General features: G+C 53.8%; 2 protein-coding genes across 5 annotated transcripts; both read left to right on the forward strand.

Moving 5' to 3' along the window:
- The first annotated feature begins 735 nt into the window (after window positions 1–735).
- Window positions 736–6,765, forward strand: USF1 (upstream transcription factor 1). 4 transcript variants are annotated; one of them, XM_038586314.1, is made up of 11 exons: window positions 736–895; window positions 3,045–3,137; window positions 3,527–3,576; window positions 3,738–3,853; window positions 4,202–4,303; window positions 4,534–4,729; window positions 4,975–5,062; window positions 5,198–5,256; window positions 5,377–5,471; window positions 5,699–5,827; window positions 6,016–6,765. In XM_038586314.1, the coding sequence occupies exons 2-11, from the start codon at window positions 3,130–3,132 to the stop codon at window positions 6,103–6,105; spliced, it is 933 nt and encodes a 310-aa protein (XP_038442242.1). In that variant the 5' UTR covers window positions 736–895; window positions 3,045–3,129; the 3' UTR covers window positions 6,106–6,765. The 4 variants fall into 4 exon arrangements, with proteins under 4 accessions (XP_038442242.1, XP_038442240.1, XP_038442241.1 ...); XM_038586312.1 differs by lacking the exon at window positions 736–895 and adding an exon at window positions 1,245–1,495 and having other exon boundaries at window positions 6,016–6,251; XM_038586313.1 differs by lacking the exon at window positions 736–895 and adding an exon at window positions 1,603–1,742 and having other exon boundaries at window positions 6,016–6,251.
- Window positions 6,766–6,994: 229 nt separating this feature from the next.
- On the forward strand, window positions 6,995–9,036 carry TSTD1 (thiosulfate sulfurtransferase like domain containing 1). The gene is made up of 4 exons (XM_038586318.1): window positions 6,995–7,114; window positions 8,001–8,123; window positions 8,614–8,776; window positions 8,855–9,036. The coding sequence occupies exons 1-4, from the start codon at window positions 7,039–7,041 to the stop codon at window positions 8,904–8,906; spliced, it is 414 nt and encodes a 137-aa protein (XP_038442246.1). The 5' UTR covers window positions 6,995–7,038; the 3' UTR covers window positions 8,907–9,036.
- Window positions 9,037–16,900: the final 7,864 nt, after the last annotated feature.

Raw genomic sequence — 16,900 nt, forward strand, 5'->3', positions numbered from 1 at the left:
AAGAGAAACCTCAGTTGACATGACACAGCGCTCCTATCTAGCCCTAAAGGCCAGGTGCTCTACCAGCAAGGGGCCCGCGCCCTCGGTTTTAGCAGGTGCACGCGAACAGGCCTGTAAGGTGGGTCCTGCTATCTCCGCGTCACAGATGGGAGGTCTGCAATCTGAGGTCATTAGGGAGGCTAACGAGGCCGAAAGTTCTGCCCGAGACCCCCGGGGTAAGCCGCGGCCGCGGGCGTCTGAGCCCCGAGCTCGTCCTGCCCCAGAGCTGAACTCTTGTCCTCGGGCTGCACGGCTCCACATCCCCGAGGGCAGGCCTCAACGGAGAAGGGCGGGCGCCAGGATCCCCAACACCGCCACCGCCACCGCACACACGCCGGCCGCCGCGGACGCGGGCACACGCGGGCACACGCGGGCACACGCGGGCACGCCCGGGCCGTCCGCATCCCCGGGGGCACCCACGGCGCGCCCTCATCCAAGATGGCCTCCCAGGCCGCCCTTGTTAAAGATGGCGCCTCCGTGCGACCGTCCTTCCCTTCACCTAAGCCGGCCTCGCTCCCTCCTGCCGCCGAGGACGCCTCGTCCAGCAGCAAGACGGCAGCACACGCGCGTCGCCTTCCTCCCGTCCTTGCCGAAAGCGACAAACCCTTCAACGCCCTCCTCCGCGGGCCGCAGGAAGCCCCTCCCTCTCCGCCCCGGCGGCACCTCCCCGCGCCCGCGGGAGCGACCGGAAGTGGGGCGGCTCAGAGGCTGAGGCGGCGGGGCGGGCACTTCCGCCCGTCACCGACATGGCCGCAGGCCGGGAGTGCGCATGAGCAGCTGTCCATGGAGCTCTCCGAGTCCGGGGACGGAGAGCACGGTCCGGGGAGATCCGCGGCGGCGGCGGCGGCGGCGGCCGGTGAGTCGGGGGCCGGCCGCGGGCGGAGCGGGGCCGTGTGCGGGGCTGGCAGGCGGGGCAGGCGGGGTTGCGCTCCCGAGGGCCGGCGGCCTCCCGCGTAGGACGCCTTTGTTTTGCGGGAGGGGGCCGTGCCCGCGTCGTGCCTCCCGCCCCGCCTTGTGGGCCGAGCGCGCTCCCCGCCCTCCTCCGGGCCCGCCGAGCCCCGAGCCCCGAGCCCCGAGCCCTTCCCGGCCGCCCGGCCTCCAGGCTCGCGGGCTCCCGGGCTCGCGGGCTCGCGCCGCCGGCTGCGGGGCCTGCGGGGCCTGCGGGAGACGCCGGCCTGGTTCGGGGACTTGGTCGTCCTCCCCTTTGTGTCCAGCCCCACAGCAGGGGCTGTTGCAGGGCCCCCTGCCCCGGCGCGCCCGCCCCCACATCCTGTCCGCGCTTCCGTGTCGCATCCCCCGATGCCCGGGAAATGCTCCCGGATGTCCAGCTAACAGTGCGCAGAGCAGCCCGACCCGGTTGCCGGTGTCCTCAGAGGCTGCCCCTGCTGACAGCCGCGGGCGGTAGAGACGCCCCCCTGCAGGCAGCGCCCGGGCTCCGTAGGTTGAGGATGCACAGGTAGGTGGTGCCGCCTTCCCCAAGGGACTGGGAGCTGCTCGCAGCGTTACTTCCTCCGGACAGTTTCACTTTCAGTTCTCTCTCTCTCTCTCTCTCTTTTTTTTTTTTTTTGGTTCCCCTTTGTTGTTTTGAGTTCTGGTGGCTTTTTTGGGGTCACTACTTTCCTTCCAAGAAGGCTTCCAAGGCTCCTCCGTTGAAGATTGTTCTTAGGAAAGGTTTTGGGGAGGACCTTCTGGGTACAGACTTGGTAAAAATCTTACTCTTTCGCGCGGCGATGGTTTTGTCACCCTGTTCACTTGTACACGTAGCTGTGTCTCTTTGGAGGAGCCACTTGTCTTCTCAGCTCTTTGTGTTTTCCTTGTTTTCCTGCCCTCTGGCTGGGTGTCAGGGTCCTAAACCGGGCACCTTGCAAATGAGTTCCTTTTCCATTGTCTCTCCTTCCGAAGCTTGAGCCTGGAGTTTTTTTCTCTCTTCTTGCTGAGGTTCAGTTGATTTGGAGTTGTCATGGCAACATTTCAGCAACCGTGTGGTTTTACAGGAAGGCTTGGTGAAGAAAAATAGAAGGGGCTTGAAAAATGAGGCGTTTGGAGTTTAAGGTCTTGAATGACATAAATCTGGACGTCCCGAAGCTGGAGCCCCAGGGGCCACGTAGAATTAGGCCCAAGGGCCAAGTATGTTCTTTATGGTTCAGGCAGGTTTCCCCTTCCTGGATTTGAGGACAGAAATTTCTTGGTACACTATGTGGTTGAGAAGCTAGAAGAAGCACCAGGGCGTCCAGTGGTCCTGTGTTTTGTTTTTAAGATTTTTATTTTATTTATTCATGAGGGAAACAGAGAGAGAAAGAGAGAGAGGCAGAGACACCGGCAGAGGGAGAAGCAGGCTCCATGCAGGGAGCCCGACGTGGGACTCGAACCCTGGGTCTCCAGGATCACGCCCGGGGCTCAAGGTGGTGCTAAACCGCTGAGCCACCCCGGCTCCCCCGGTCCTGTGTTTTTGAGAGTGGTGATCTAAACATGCCTTCTTAACCCCAAAGTCATGGCCCATCATGACAACTTTTTTTTGAACTTTATTTTTTTTTTTAGGATTTTATATATTCATGAGAGATGCACACAGAGAGACAGAGACGCAGGCAGAGGGAGAAGCAGGCCCATCACAGGGAGCCCGATGTGTGTGAGACTGGATCCCAGGACCCCAGGATCACGCCCCAGGCCAAAAGCAGATGTTCAACCGCTGAGCCACCCAGGCGTCCCACCATCATTATAACTTTAGTCATGATCCATCCAGAAATACGTTGTTTCTCAGTCTTTAAGTATAAGCATCCCCTCTCCACCGCGACCTGGAGTGATAATAGAGGACCAAGGAACACCATTTGTAGAGTTATTTTTTTTCAACCACTGTAGCCCACTTCTCAGCGCCAGAATGGAGAAAACTGATTGTCCTCTGTAGATTGATTAGATTCTGTTCCTGGCTGGGTCTTCATGGAGCCTAGCTTCTTGAAACAGGCTCTTCAGTTTCCTGGACTTATTGCAAACTCCCTGATTTCTACCAGGACTTAGCACTCAGGACCGTGAGGCAGGAGATTCGAAGACTTCCAAAGAAGGACCAGTTCCTCGGATGAGCCCCCTTACAGAGAGATGAAGGGGTGAGTGAAGAGGAGGTAGGGTCTGGGGCTGGAGGTGGGAGGCCTGGAAGAATGCAGAATGGCTACGAGCACTGGCTCTGGAGTCCAGCAGACCTGGATTCTGGTTTCAGCTCCATCACTTACTAGCTGTGTCATCCGGTCTCATCTACAAAATGCAAGTAGAGCTACTCACCCATTGTGTTGTCCTTAGTATTAAACGATAACGCGTGTTAAGTGCTTAGCTCAGTACTACGCACACAGTAAACACTCAGTAAATACTAGCTGCTGCTATTCTCACCTAACCCAGCGTCTGTTGGGAATGCCATTGAGTTTGGAAGCCATAGGTTACTGGGTCAGTGAGCTTTTTATTCACATCTTCCCCTCTTTTTTTTTTGTTCCTTCACAAACAGGCAGCAGAAAACAGCTGAAACGGAAGAGGGGACAGTGCAGATTCAGGAAGGTGGGTGGTAGAGACAGACCTGAAACCAGGAGCCCATCCTGGCCTCTCCCTCTCTCCCAGGGGCGCATCTCCTGTGTACCTGGTCCTTCTAAATGACGTGCAGGTGGAACAAGGGGAAAAGGCAGGAACTCGCAGACTTTTCCTTTGCTCTTTTAATTTAGGTGCAGTGGCAACTGGGGAGGACCCAACCAGTGTGGCTATTGCCAGCATCCAATCAGCTGCCACTTTCCCTGACCCCAACGTCAAGTACGTCTTCCGAACTGAGAATGGGGGCCAGGTAAGGGAGGGGGCCAGGTAAGGGAGGGGGCCAAGGGGCTGCAGGTGTCACCTGGGGGTTGGGGTTGCGGGAGGTAATGAACCTGTCAGGGGAGACGTGGCTTGGAGGAGGTGAAGATGTGGACTCCTGTGTGTGGGGGTAAGGGGGGTTGGAGGGCTGGGAGGAGGAGGTTTCGTTGGGGGGCGTCTAGGCTGAAACCTCTGGGGACAGAAGGGGGCTGAAGCTTTGTCTCTGAAGCACTCTTATTCCGGGGCTCTGTCCAAGAGAAGCTTTATGAGAGTCCTGGGGTCCCCAGCATTGACTCTTGTATTTTCTCTCTCCACGTTTCCCTTCCCTCCCTGCTTTTAGGTGATGTACAGGGTGATCCAGGTGTCTGAGGGGCAGCTGGATGGCCAGACTGAGGGGACTGGCGCCATCAGTGGCTATCCTGCCACTCAATCCATGACCCAGGTACCCGGGCCTGGGCTGCCCAGGGGACTAGAGCAAGGTGCAGCTGAACCCGTGAGATAGGGGCGGGGCTAGGAGTGGCGAGGCATCTGGGGCTTCCTTGTTCCAAGGCACTAGATTTTCCCTTTCTGGATGTTTCTCCGTTCTCCCCCGCCCTAGGGACAGAAGCTGCAGCATGGTTCAGTGGGAAGTGTGCCTGACACTGGACTCTGTGTTGTTGTGCCCCTTCCCAGGCCGTGATCCAGGGTGCGTTCACCAGTGACGATGCAGTTGACACAGAGGGGACGGCCGCCGAAACGCACTATACTTACTTCCCCAGCACTGCGGTGGGAGATGGGGCAGGGGGGACCACGTCGGGGAGTACAGCAGCAGTTGTTACTACCCAGGGCTCAGAGGCACTGCTGGGGCAGGCGACCCCTCCTGGCACTGGTGAGCTCCGTGCGGGTGCTGCTGGCTGGAGGGGCTAGGATAGGCTGGGGGCCATGGCTGGGCACGGTGGGCCCTTCCCAGGACCGTTTCATGATCACTAAGACCTGGGCAGGCAGTGAGTCTGGGACTGACCTTCTAGGACGAAGGAGGTCTCTTTTAGAGGAGGATCCTAGGGCCTCGGCCTCAGAGCTTGATGAAGTTCCTAAGTCCCACATCCTGACACAACCGACCCTGCGTCTTCACAGGACAGTTCTTTGTGATGATGTCGCCACAGGAAGTGTTGCAGGGAGGAAGCCAGCGCTCCATTGCCCCCAGGACTCACCCTTATTCCCCGTGAGTAACCCCTGGTCTTTCTCAGTTGCCACGGTGGTCTTGATCCCTGCCGACTCCGTGTCCTTCCTTATTCGAGCCTCCAATCTGATTTTTTTTATCTTCCCGGACTCTGGCCACCCTGGGCTCTGTTGTCAGGAAGTCAGAAGCTCCCAGGACGACTCGGGATGAGAAACGCAGGGCTCAGCATAATGAAGGTAGGTACTGTCAGCTGGGATTGGGAACAGCAGGGGTGTCTGAGTGGGAGAGTGTAGGTGGAGTTACAGGGCCTGTGGGGAGTTCTCCCGGAGTCACCTTGTCCCCCCTGTGCCCCACAGTTGAACGCCGCCGCCGAGACAAGATTAACAACTGGATTGTGCAGCTGTCCAAGATCATCCCAGACTGCTCCATGGAGAGCACCAAGTCTGGCCAGGTCATGGAAAGACCCTGTAGTGGGCAGGATGCCTGAATTCTGTCTCCTGGTATTGTTTCCAGAAATGGTAGAGAGGGCACACGTGGCTTCTCTCTCTGAGGTTCCTGTATCCTTGTGCAATGTTCTCCCACTTAGGGGAAACTGAGGTCTAGAGTGTGGGTGTGCTTTTGGAAGGTAAGCCACGTATCACGTATTTTAGTCCTCATTTCGTTGGCCTTTTCTTGCAGAGTAAAGGTGGGATTCTGTCCAAAGCCTGTGATTATATCCAGGAGCTTCGACAGAGTAACCACCGGTTGTCTGAAGAACTGCAGGGGCTCGACCAACTGCAGCTGGACAACGATGTGCTCCGACAGCAGGTCAGACCCCTCTGCGGTCTGGCCCTCCTCAACTCCATGGCCCACGAGCCAGCTGGGGTCTCCCGCCCCTGCTTTCCGTAGAGGGCTTCGTCCTTTTCCCCCTCCCTAGCGGATGTCTCTGTACATGCAGGGATTTCGCTGTGCCAGCTTTTCTACTCACTGTCTTCATGGCCTCCCTCCCACATCAGGTGGAAGATCTTAAAAACAAGAACCTGCTGCTACGGGCTCAGCTGCGGCACCACGGAGTAGAGGTCGTCATCAAGAATGACAGCAACTAACTGTGGGGACTCGAGGGCCTTAGGCCCTACAGCCCCTTTCCAAGAACTGCAGATAGTCCAGGAGAACGGCTCACCCGTGCCCCTTTCCTTCACCACCCACTCCTGGCGTGGGACCAGGGGGAGCTCAGAAAGCATGGCTTTGAACTGAGGCCCGGTGACAGCAGCGTGCAGTGGTGTGAAACACACGTGGGTGTGCGCTGACAGCCTCGTCCAGTCCCACCGCGCGGCCCCTGAGCCCTCGTGTCCCTCTTCACATGCATGTGCCGTCTCCATGCTGGATACCGGACACAACGTGGGGGCTTGCCCTGTGCTTGCTTCGAGAACCAGCAGAGGGTCTGCTGACAAGTGACGCTCTGGTTGCCCCAGGACTCTGGCGCTCCCACCGGGTCTTCCTCACCCTGGAGCTCAGGTGTGCGCTCGAGGACTCTCCGGAACAGGCTTTCGCCAGAAGTGGGGGAAAGGATGCTTAGCAGCGGCTCCTGCCCCAGGAACAGGAGATGGGCCGGCGGGCAGCCAGGGCCTGTGCGGAAGCCTCTGGAGCCAGGGAGAAGACAGGGGCCCACGTGGGGCCTTCCCCTTGTGGGGATGGTGTTTCTTTTTCTTCCTTTTCTTTCTTTCTTTCTTTTTTTTTTTTTTTAAAGATAAAACGTTCAGAGCCACTGTTGTCTCGTGGTTTTCCTCCTCTGGTCGGTGGGGGCGGAGGGAAGGGAGGCGCCTTGCACTCTGCCCGGGAGGGTTGGGCCAAGGTTAGGGTGGGGCGTGGCCGGGTCCCAGGGGTCCCAGGGCCCCCGTGTGCCGCCCGCCCGCGCGCTGGGCAATCGCTAGACTGGCGAGCGGGCTTCACGGCCCCGCGGAACAGGTGCGGCGGGGGGCGGGGCGGGGCCTTCGCTTCCGGTTCCGGTCCTGGCTCCCGGCTCCCGGAGGGCGGGCGAGATGCTGGCGGCTCCGCGGGGGCGGCCCCGGGCCGCGTTCCTGCAGCTCGCCGTCGCGGCGCGCACCATGGCTGGAGGTACCTGCGGGGCCCCGGGGCCCTCCCGTCCTCGCCGCGGCCCCCGGGAGCGCGCGGCCCGGCCGAGGGGGAGCGGCGGCGCGCGGCTCGCAGGCCCCTGCCAGGTGGGGGGCCGCCAGGTGGAGGGGGCCGCTAGGTGGAGGGGCGCCACCAGGTGGGGGCCGGTATAGGTAGAGGGGGCCGCCCGGAGGGGGCCGCTAGGTGGAGGGGGCCGCCAGGTGGGGGCCGCTAGGTGGAGGGGGTCGCCAGGTGGGGGCCGCTAGGTGGAGGGGGTCGCCAGGTGGGGGCCGGTATAGGTAGAGGGGGCCGCCCGGAGGGGGCCGCTAGGTGGAGGGGGCCGCCAGGTGGGGGCCGCTAGGTGGAGGGGGCCGCCAGGTGGGGGCCGCTAGGTGGAGGGGGTCGCCAGGTGGAGGGGGCCGCCAGGTGGAGGGGGTCGCCAGGTGGGGGCCGCCAGGTGGAGGGGGCCGCCAGGTGGAGGGGGCCGCCAGGTGGAGGGGGCCGCCAGGTGGGGGCCTCTAGGTGGAGGGGGCCGCCAGGTGGAGGGCGTCGCCAGGTGGGGGCCGCTAGGTGGAGGGGGCCGCCAGGTGGAGGGGCGTCGCCAGGTGGGGGCCGCCAGGTGGGGGCCGGTATAGGTAGAGGGGGCCGCCAGGTGGAGGGGGTCGCCAGGTGGGGGCCGCTAGGTGGAGGGCGTCGCCAGGAGGGGGCCGCCAGGTGGAGGGGCGTCGCCAGGTGGGGGCCGCCAGGTGGAGGGGGCCGCCAGGTGGGGGCCGCTAGGTGGAGGGCGTCGCCAGGAGGGGGCCGCCAGGTGGAGGGGCGTCGCCAGGTGGGGGCCGCCAGGTGGTGGGGGCCGCCGCGCCGCCCCAGGCTCTGCTGCCTCCTTCCGCAGCGCCCACGGTCTCGCTGCCTGAACTGCGCTCGCTGCTGGCCGCGGGCCAGGCCCGGCTCATCGACGTGAGATCGCGGGAGGAGGCGGCAGCGGGGACCATCCCGGGGGCGCTCAACATCCCGGGTACGGGACACCGGGGACGCCCGCGCGGGTGGCCTGGGGGGGCTCCCAGGGCGGCGTGGGGGGAGGCACGGGTACGGGGGTCCTTGTTCCCCTGAGGGCCCCCAGCCTCCCCACCCCGAGCCTCCCGGAAGGGCTGGCGGGAGGCGGATCCGGGCCGCGGAACCGGCCCTTCCAGTTTGAGGGGAGAGCGGCGGCGAGGAGGGGGAGGACCCGCTCCTCGGCGCCTGACCTCCCCGGGGCTGCGGGCTGGCGGCTGCGGGGTGGGTACCGGGTACCGGGTACCGCCCGCCGCTCCCCCTCGCTGCCGCGGACGTGGCCCCGGTGCAGCCGCCCGGCCCCTCCCGGCAGCTGGGCCTATCGGGGCCTCGAGGTTGGCCGGGGAGGGGGGGAGGGGTCCCTTGGGGATCGGTTGGGGCCGCGGCCCCAGTGCCTCCAGGCCCCACCTGGGCTCGCGCACCGCCGGTTCCGACCCTGCCTCGCCGCCTCCCAGTGTCCGAGCTGGAGAGCGCCCTGCAGATGGAGCCAGCTGCCTTCCAGGCTTTGTACGCCGCCGAGAAGCCGAAGCTGCAAGAGGAGAACCTCATCTTCTTCTGTCAGATGGGCAAGCGGGGCTTGCAGGCCACGCAGCTGGCCCGAGGCCTGGGATACGCAGGGTATGGGGCACGGGGCGCCCGCTGGGGGGTGACGCGGCGCCTCCCGGGCCCGCCTGCTCACCTGCTTTGTCTCCACAGGGCTCGCAACTTCGCAGGGGCCTACAGAGAATGGTCCCAGAAAGAAGGTTAGGTAGGAGGCTGATTGCCCCCTGCCCTCGACCCCAGGCCGCCTGACCAGTGACCGGCCGGACGCCTCGGTTGGGCAGGCCTTACAGCGCTGTGCACGCAAAGCATCAAATAAAGAGCACTTAATCAAAGTATTGGAAGCACCTAGTTTGTCAGGTGGGCTGCGAATACTTCTAATCCTAACCTAGAGTTCAGGTCAGCCCTGAATCCTTCTCCAGCGTTGTCTGGTGCCCTCCTACCCGGTGCAACCCTAGACCCCAGCAGTTTCCTGAGACTATGATTCTCCTTTTGTTTTTGGTGGTTTTTTTTTTTTGTTTTTTTTGTTTTTGATATTTTTATTTATTCATGAGAGACAGAGAAAGAGGCAGAGACACAGGCAGAGGGAGAAGCAGGCTCCTCACAGGGAGCCTGATGCAGGACTTGATCCTGGGACACCAGGATCACGCCCTGAGCTGAAGGTAGATGCTCACCCGCTGAGCCACCCAGGCACCCCTGATTCTCCTTTGAAAATGATTGTTTTCAGCCCAGGATACACATCAGCATCACCTGGTACCTAAAAACAAAAGAGTGTTTGTGCCGCTTCTCAGATTTGGAATCTTGGGGGTAGGATCTGGGTAGAGTGGTTTTATGAGCCCTTGAAGTGATCTTATTTTTTTTTTTTTAAGATTTTATTTATTTATTTATTTATTTATTTATTCATTCATTCATTCATTCATTCATTCATTCATTCATTTATTTATTTATGAGAGAGGCAGAGACACAGGCAGAGGGAGAAGCAGGCTCCCTGCAGGGATCCCAATGTGGGACTCGATCCCGAGATGAGGCCCTGAGCCAAAGGCAGATGCTCAACCACTGAGCCACCCAGATGTCCCTTATTTGGTATTTTAAACTTTTATTCCTTGAGGTGCCTGACTGGCTCAGTCCATAGAGCATGGAACTCTTGATCTCAGGGGTTGTAAGTTTGAGCCCCATGTTGGGTGTAGAGATTACTTACAAATAAAGTCTTTTAAAAATAAGTAAATCAATAAAAATTCCATTCCTTTATTTGTGGAAGAGAAAGTTGAGTCACAGATGGACCCAGTTTTCTGAATTTTCAAGTTTCTGGAGAAATCCCTTCAGACATGTCCAGCATTCCTTGCCTTTCTCTCCCCTTCTGCCTCCTGCACTGGACCGAGGCCTCACAACTTTTATGTCACAGCCTACCCTGCACTGCCACAAAATCTGCCATTCGTCACGGCTCTCCCATCCTCTCCCTGCACTAACCACAACACATTACTGTCTACACTCAGCTGGGTAGGGCTGGGTCTGCAGATAAATTGAAATATGTGAGTCTAGACCAAGGTTTGGCAAATGGTAGGTGTCTGTTTTTTCTTCAAATACCCACATCCCGGGGCTGCCCCGGTGGCTCAGCAGTTTATCGCCGCCTTCGGCCCAGGGCGTGATCCTGGGGACCCAGGATCGAGTCCCACGTCGGGCCCCTGCATGGAGCCTACTTCTCCCTCTGCCTGTGTCTCTGCCTCTCTCTCTCTGTCTGTCTCTCATGAATAAATAAATAAGATCTTAAACCAATACCTACATCCCTTTGGTTCTCAGACTGATTGGAAGTTCTTCCTGGGGTCTAATTTCCCTCTTAGTTTGTATCTTAACTGTTCTAGTCTCCCCCCCGCCCCCCGTCCTTCAAGTATTTTAATTTGATTATAGCATTTCTTTATACAATAAAATGTATAATAAAATGCATAGTTAAGTGTCCAGTTCATTGAGTTTTGACAACTGTATGCTCACTGGTAACAACTCTTCTAGTAAGATCTAGAACCCTGCAGTCCCCAGGATTCTTCTGGGGCCCCTTCCCACTCAGTTCCATCCTTCCTGATTTCTATCTTCTATCACCATAAACTAGTTTTTTAGCTCCTTTCCCAGGCCTGCCAACCTACATGATTTGTTTTCTTCTGTTTAGCCGATGGGGGCCAGAGAGGGTCCTGGAAGTAAATCCAGCTGGCCTGCTACACGACCGACCGTGCCCTTGGGCTTGATCATCGTTAAGAGAACATTCCTCTTTTCTCCCTCATTAACTGTTTGGTTCATAATCTTGATAGGCTGTTCCAGCTCATTGCTTTGCCCTGTAAAGTTCTTCCCTTTCCTCATAGCTAACTTTCCACAGGTGAGGCTGGGGACAGAGTCTCCCAGCTTTCTGTCCCTTTACCTTCTGCCTTTCTTTCCAGACTACGTTGGGCTCTTCTCTCCCACCAGACTTTGCAGCAGGTCCTGTTGTCATACCCACCACACTACACTTTTGTTGGTACCCCTCCCAGTCAATTTGAGCTCCTCAAAGACAGGAACTGGCTTGTGGTAACTGACCTGCAGGGCCCCAGAGGAACAGCACGAACTTGGGAGGTGTTGGTTGAGCCTCACCAGTCTGCCATCTTTCAGAATCTTTTAATTTCAGTCTTTTTGAAACATCACTGCCTGAGCAGTCTTAGGGTAGTAGTTTGGGACGCCGAGGCACACCTAAAATAAAAATCTTAAAAAAATAAAAATAAAAACATTTTAATCTTATCAGTCAGAGTTGATCATTTATAAGTTCTTGTTGCCTCGTGAGTGGCTCAGGCACACGTCTTGGCCTGGTCTTGTAAGCAATCTGTAGCCTGAATCTGGCGTCACCCTGTCTTTCCAAACGTCTCGTTCAGTGTCTGCCTCCACCAGGCTGGTTCTTCAGTGGCCTAAGTAGACTCGACTCTCTCCTGACCCTGGCATTTGTTCACCATTTCCCCTGTTTGGGAAGCTTCCAGTCTCTTTTTGTTATTACTCTGACTTTCACAAGAATTAGAAGAATGTATTTGGCAGGACACTTGCTGTCTTCATCCAGAGGGCTTTTAAACTGAAGAAAAATGGAGAAAAATAACCAGATAATGTTATATAACTGAATTTCATGAAGGACACGAAAACCAGGAGAGCAGGGGACAAGGTACACACTTAGCATGCTGTGTTAGAACTTCAGTGGCTCTTCGTCTCTTGATTTCATTTTTCTATGGCCCACAGTTCAACCAGAACCTGGCTTAGAAGAGTTACTCCTACAGAGGTGGAATTTTTGTTGAGGTATTTAGTAACTCTCAGGGGGAAAAATGCAAGGGGAGAAATTTGAGAATAACACTGGCGAAGGCTAGCATGTTCTTATGTAACAAGTACATAGTGGTCACCGCCAGTTACATCGTAGCTATTCCAACTCTCACTTTATCTGTAAAATGAGGGTTAAAAAACATTTCTTAAGGGATGCCTGGGCGCCTCAGCGGTTTAGGGCCTGCCTTCCGCCCAGGGCATGATCCTGGGGTCCTGGGATCGAGTCCCACATCGGGCTCCCTGCTTCTCCCTCTGCCTGCTTCTCCCTCTGCCTGCTTCTCCCTCTGCCTGCGTCTCTGCCTCTCTCTCTCTCTCTGTCTCTGTCTCTCATGAATAAATAAAATCTTAAAAAAGAAAAGACATCTCTTTGGGTAGTTGTGGAAGTTTATTAGGATAACATATGTAAATGATGTGCCACGTAGAATGTATGGATTTAGAGACACAGATGTGTGAGTAATAAGCACAAGGAGGTATCTATAATAGTGTAGGTATTTTGAAATTTGGTGGAAGGGGACTTGTACAGGTTGTGGGAATGTGTGTCATATTAAAAAGAAAATATAGGGGCCCAGCGGGGGTTGGGGGGGGAGGCGGGCTCAGGGGTTGAGCATCTGCCTTCAGCTCAGGGTGTGATCCCTGTCCCAGGATGGAGTCCTGCATCAGGCTCCCTTCATGGAGTCTGCTTCTCCCTCTGCCTCTCTCTCTCCCTCCCTCTCCCTCTCTCTCTCTCTGTGTCTCTCATGAACAAATAAATAAAATCTTAAAAAAAAAAAAAAGTGGATCTTAAAGATCCTAAGAGAGTGGATCTTAAAAATCCTCATCACAAGAAAAAGAAAATGTATAACTACATATGATAATAGATATTTACTAGATTTGAGGTTATTTCACACTATAGAAAAATATCAAATCATTGTTATACATCTGAAACTAACATGTTATATGCCAAGTACATATCAATTTAAAAAATACAAAGAATTCTTTCATCATCTTTTTTTTTTTTTAATTTTTATTTATTTATGATAGTCACAGAGAGAGAGAGAGAGAGAGAGAGGCAGAGACACAGGCAGAGGGAAAAGCAGACTCCATGCACCGGGAGCCCGACGTGGGATTTGATCCCGGGTCTCCAGGATCGCGCCCTGGGCCAAAGGCAGGCGCCAAACCGCTGCGCCACCCAGGGATCCCTCTTTCATCATCTTAAAGTGGGGAACATATTTTTAACTTTGATTCAAAATTTAGAAGCCGTTAGAGAAAAGACTGATAAATACAAAACAGGCAATTGGAAGCCTTCTACCTGCGTGGCAAAGACAGACAAATATCACACAAATCGAGTCAGAAGACAAAAATAGCCAACTGGGGGGAAATCAACTGAGAGTATATGCAAAGGTCTAATTCCTGAATATATAAAGAGCCTTTACAAATGGATAAGTAAAAGACAACTACCAATAAAAAGTAAGCAAAATAAAGGAAGAGACAGTTCACAGAATACACAGGACTTAAAGTTAGGGGGTGATCAGTTTGAGATACACAAAACTAATCCGAAGGCGCCTGGTGGCACAGTCAGTTAAGCGTCTGCCTTGGGCTCAGGTCTTGGGATGAGGCCTGGCATCATGACCTCAGGCTCTGTGCTCTGTGGGAGCTTGCTTCTCCCTCTCCTGCCAGCCACTTCTGCTTTTGTGACCATGCTCTTGCTCTTTCTCTCTCTCTCTGTCACATATATAAATAAAATCTTAAAAAAACAAAGAAAGAAACTCTGATGTTGACTATGCCCTATTTACAATGAATAGTTCTTTGCAGTCATCACAGAGTTTCAAAAATAAAACTAAGCAACTAAGCTGAGGTTTTAATTCACATTAATCAGATTAGCAAAATTGAAATGTTTGATAAGCACTCTTTCGCAAGACTATGGGAGAGTAGATATGCCAATAGATCATGTAAATATAAATGGGAGCGGGGGACTGTTTGTCAATATCTGCACTACCCTTGACCCAGTATTCACGTTTCCGGAGATTTATCTTACGAAGCAGCTTCCATTGATGTGAAATGATAGCTGTGCATGTTTATTCATTTCATGACCTATGTTAGCAGAAGACTGGAAGCAATCCAGGTGTCTCTAAGTTAAAACTGGCTACATAAACATTATAAGCATACAGCAGAACATTAGGTAACTGTAGAAGAGAATGAGGAAGTTCTCCATGTCCTCAGGAGGAGACTCCAAGATGCACAGTTACATGATAAAAAAAAAAAAAATGTACTGTGCTATCTTTTGCATAAAGAAAAAAAAGCAAGATGATATGGAGATGCGTGTTTGTATATCCACACATTTATTTATGTATTTGCTTACTTATTTATAATTGCTTATGGTTAGCAAAAAAGAAACACTGGAAGGACAGAGAACTAGGAAAAACTATTAAGAGATGCAAACCTCTTTAGAGTCCTTGCTGCTTTCTCTACCTACTTAGGAAAAACCCAACTATGGTCAAACCCAACTAACCACTTACTCTTTCATGCAATCAAACAGCTACGGGATAAAATTTGCACCAGTTTGGCCTTTCCCCAAGTTTATATCCATTGTTTACACAGCTCACCAGCACTAGCTAGCGTGTTCAGTTTTTTTTTTTTTTTTTTTTTAAGATTTTATTTATTTATTCATGAGAGACACAGAGGCAGAGGGAGAAGCAGGCTCCCTGCAGGGAGCCTGATGAGGGGGGAGGGGGAGGGAGGGAGGGAGATCATGCCCTGAGCCAAAGGCAGATGCTCTACCGCTGAGCCACCCAGGTGTCCCCCTACTGTGTTCAATTCTCACCTCCACTTCTTCCCACCCTGAATTTATTTTTTTTAACACAACCTCAAGATTTCATTGTCTTCATAATAAAATAAAATAGGAAACTTAGACCTGGATCACTGGCCTCTTCCTCTTCTTATCTCCCAATTCAAAATGCTCCCATCTCCTAATAGCCAGCATTCTCTGAGATCTGCAGTTGGGCTCAACACATTCAAGCCTCGGTGGGATCTTCTTTGTAGAAGGCTTTTATTGGAAAATGAGCTTCATCTGCCCTCCATGGCCACTCTGCTTCCTGCGTGATGCTGCTTCCCTGAGCCTATGGAGTATCTTTAGCCTTTCTCACTCTGTGTCACTTTGTGGGCTGGTGCTCATCACACTTGTCACAGAAAGTCTAGCAGGTTCTAGGAATGCTCATATTTGCGAGAGTGCTATCTGTGCAGAAGGCTCTCCCCACTCTTTCAATCTCCTGAACTTCCTTTTCCCTCTTCACTCTTTCCTAGTGACTTTGCCTTACATTTCCCTGAGAACAGAAATCAATCCTCTTCCCATGAACAGAGGAACTAGCTGTGTCATGCACTTCCCTCTTGTTGCAGAGGATGGGATGGTTAGCTCTGCCTCCTTTTAATGTTCAACTTGAATGTCCCATCTCCTCTCTCCTCAAGAACTTGGTATTGCAACTGTCCCCTCTTTCTCATGATTCTTTTTTTCTGTGATTATTTTTTTCTTTTTGCTGGATCATTGCTATTGGCTGGCATACAGTGTTTCCATGCAAACAAAACACCTACTCTGACTTCCTCTAACTACCCTGTGGGCTGCTGCTCCTTTTCTCTGTTGTCCTCCCAGCAAAATCTGGGTTGAACCGTCTGTAGTCACTTTCTTTCTTCCTTTCAGATTTTATTTATTTATTTGAGAGAGAGAAATCGAGAGAGCAGGCGTGGAGGGGGAGCGGCCTACTCCCTGCTGAGCAGGGAGCCCCAATGCAAGGCTTGATCTCAGGACCCCAGAATCATGACCTGAGCTGAAGACAGGTGCTTAACTGACCAAGCCACCCAGGTGCCCCTATATCACTGTCTTTATTTCCTTAATTTATATTCTCTCACCCTACTCCATGCAGGTTTTATTGCCTATCCCACTACTCCATGGAAACTTCCTTTTTTTTTTTTTTTTTTTAAAGATTTATTTATTTACAGAGAGCGAGAGACACAGGTAGAGGGAGAAGCAGGCTCCATGCAGAGAGCCCGATGTGGGACTCCATCCCAGGACCCTGGGATCACACCCCAGGCTGCAGGCGGCGCTAAACCGCTGCGCCACCGGGGCTGTCCTGAAACTTCTTTCAAGATAATCCATAAATGGAAAAAAAAAAAAAAAAAAGAAAAAAGAAAAAAAAATCCATGAATGACACATGAGAATTAGTCAACAGATATAGGTGACCCTAGGTTTTGGTGGTGACTCAGTTGGTTAAGTGCCTGCCTTTGGCTCAGGTCATGATCTTGGGGTCCTGGGATGGAGCCCCACATTGGGCTCCCCGCTCAGCAGGGAGTCTGCTTTTCCCTCTTCCTCTGCCCACACCTCCCCCCCTCCCACCGTTGGTGCTCTTTCTCTCAAATACTCTTTTTTTTTAATAAATAAAATCTTTAAAAAAAACCTGTAAGATTTGTGCCCACTTGGGTTACACACACCCACCCACTCACCCACCCACACACACACAAAGACTACAAGAAATAAATGTCAATGACAATGGGATTTATAAACTTACCACTTACGCAAGCAACTTTATGGGAAAAGGAACCTGGAGAATATCAAATCATTTGCATGCTCCAAAATTACTTTCATGTTTCATACTTGTATACACAAATATTTTGTACAGAAATAACTAGGATGCATACTATCTGTATTTACTTTTTCTCATTTAATATTAACCATTGACATTATTTTGATGTTCACTTTTCTATGTTAATATTTTACTTTCAAAGCAAAAAGTAAGGGTAGCCCGGGTGGCTCAGCGGTTTAGCGCCTGCCTTCGGCCCAGGGCGTGACCCCGGAGTCCTGGGATCGAGTCCTGCATCGGGCTCCTTGCATGGAGCCTGCTTCTCCCTCTGCCTGTG

This window comes from Canis lupus, chromosome 38 (assembly GCF_011100685.1).
Source record: "Canis lupus familiaris isolate Mischka breed German Shepherd chromosome 38, alternate assembly UU_Cfam_GSD_1.0, whole genome shotgun sequence".
In the NCBI taxonomy this organism is placed as follows: domain Eukaryota; kingdom Metazoa; phylum Chordata; class Mammalia; order Carnivora; family Canidae; genus Canis; species Canis lupus.

Coding starts and splice junctions, on each gene's coding strand:
- USF1 (XM_038586314.1), top strand. Junction 4,730..4,974: donor GGCGACCCCTCCTGGCACTG/GTGAGCTCCGTG, acceptor GCGTCTTCACAG/GACAGTTCTTTGTGATGATG. Junction 5,828..6,015: donor ACGATGTGCTCCGACAGCAG/GTCAGACCCCTC, acceptor CTCCCACATCAG/GTGGAAGATCTTAAAAACAA.
- TSTD1 (XM_038586318.1), top strand. CDS start 7,039: ATGCTGGCGGCTCCGCGGGGGCGGCCCCGGGCCGCGTTCCTGCAGCTC. Junction 7,115..8,000: donor GGCGCGCACCATGGCTGGAG/GTACCTGCGGGG, acceptor CTCCTTCCGCAG/CGCCCACGGTCTCGCTGCCT. Junction 8,777..8,854: donor CGAGGCCTGGGATACGCAGG/GTATGGGGCACG, acceptor TTGTCTCCACAG/GGCTCGCAACTTCGCAGGGG.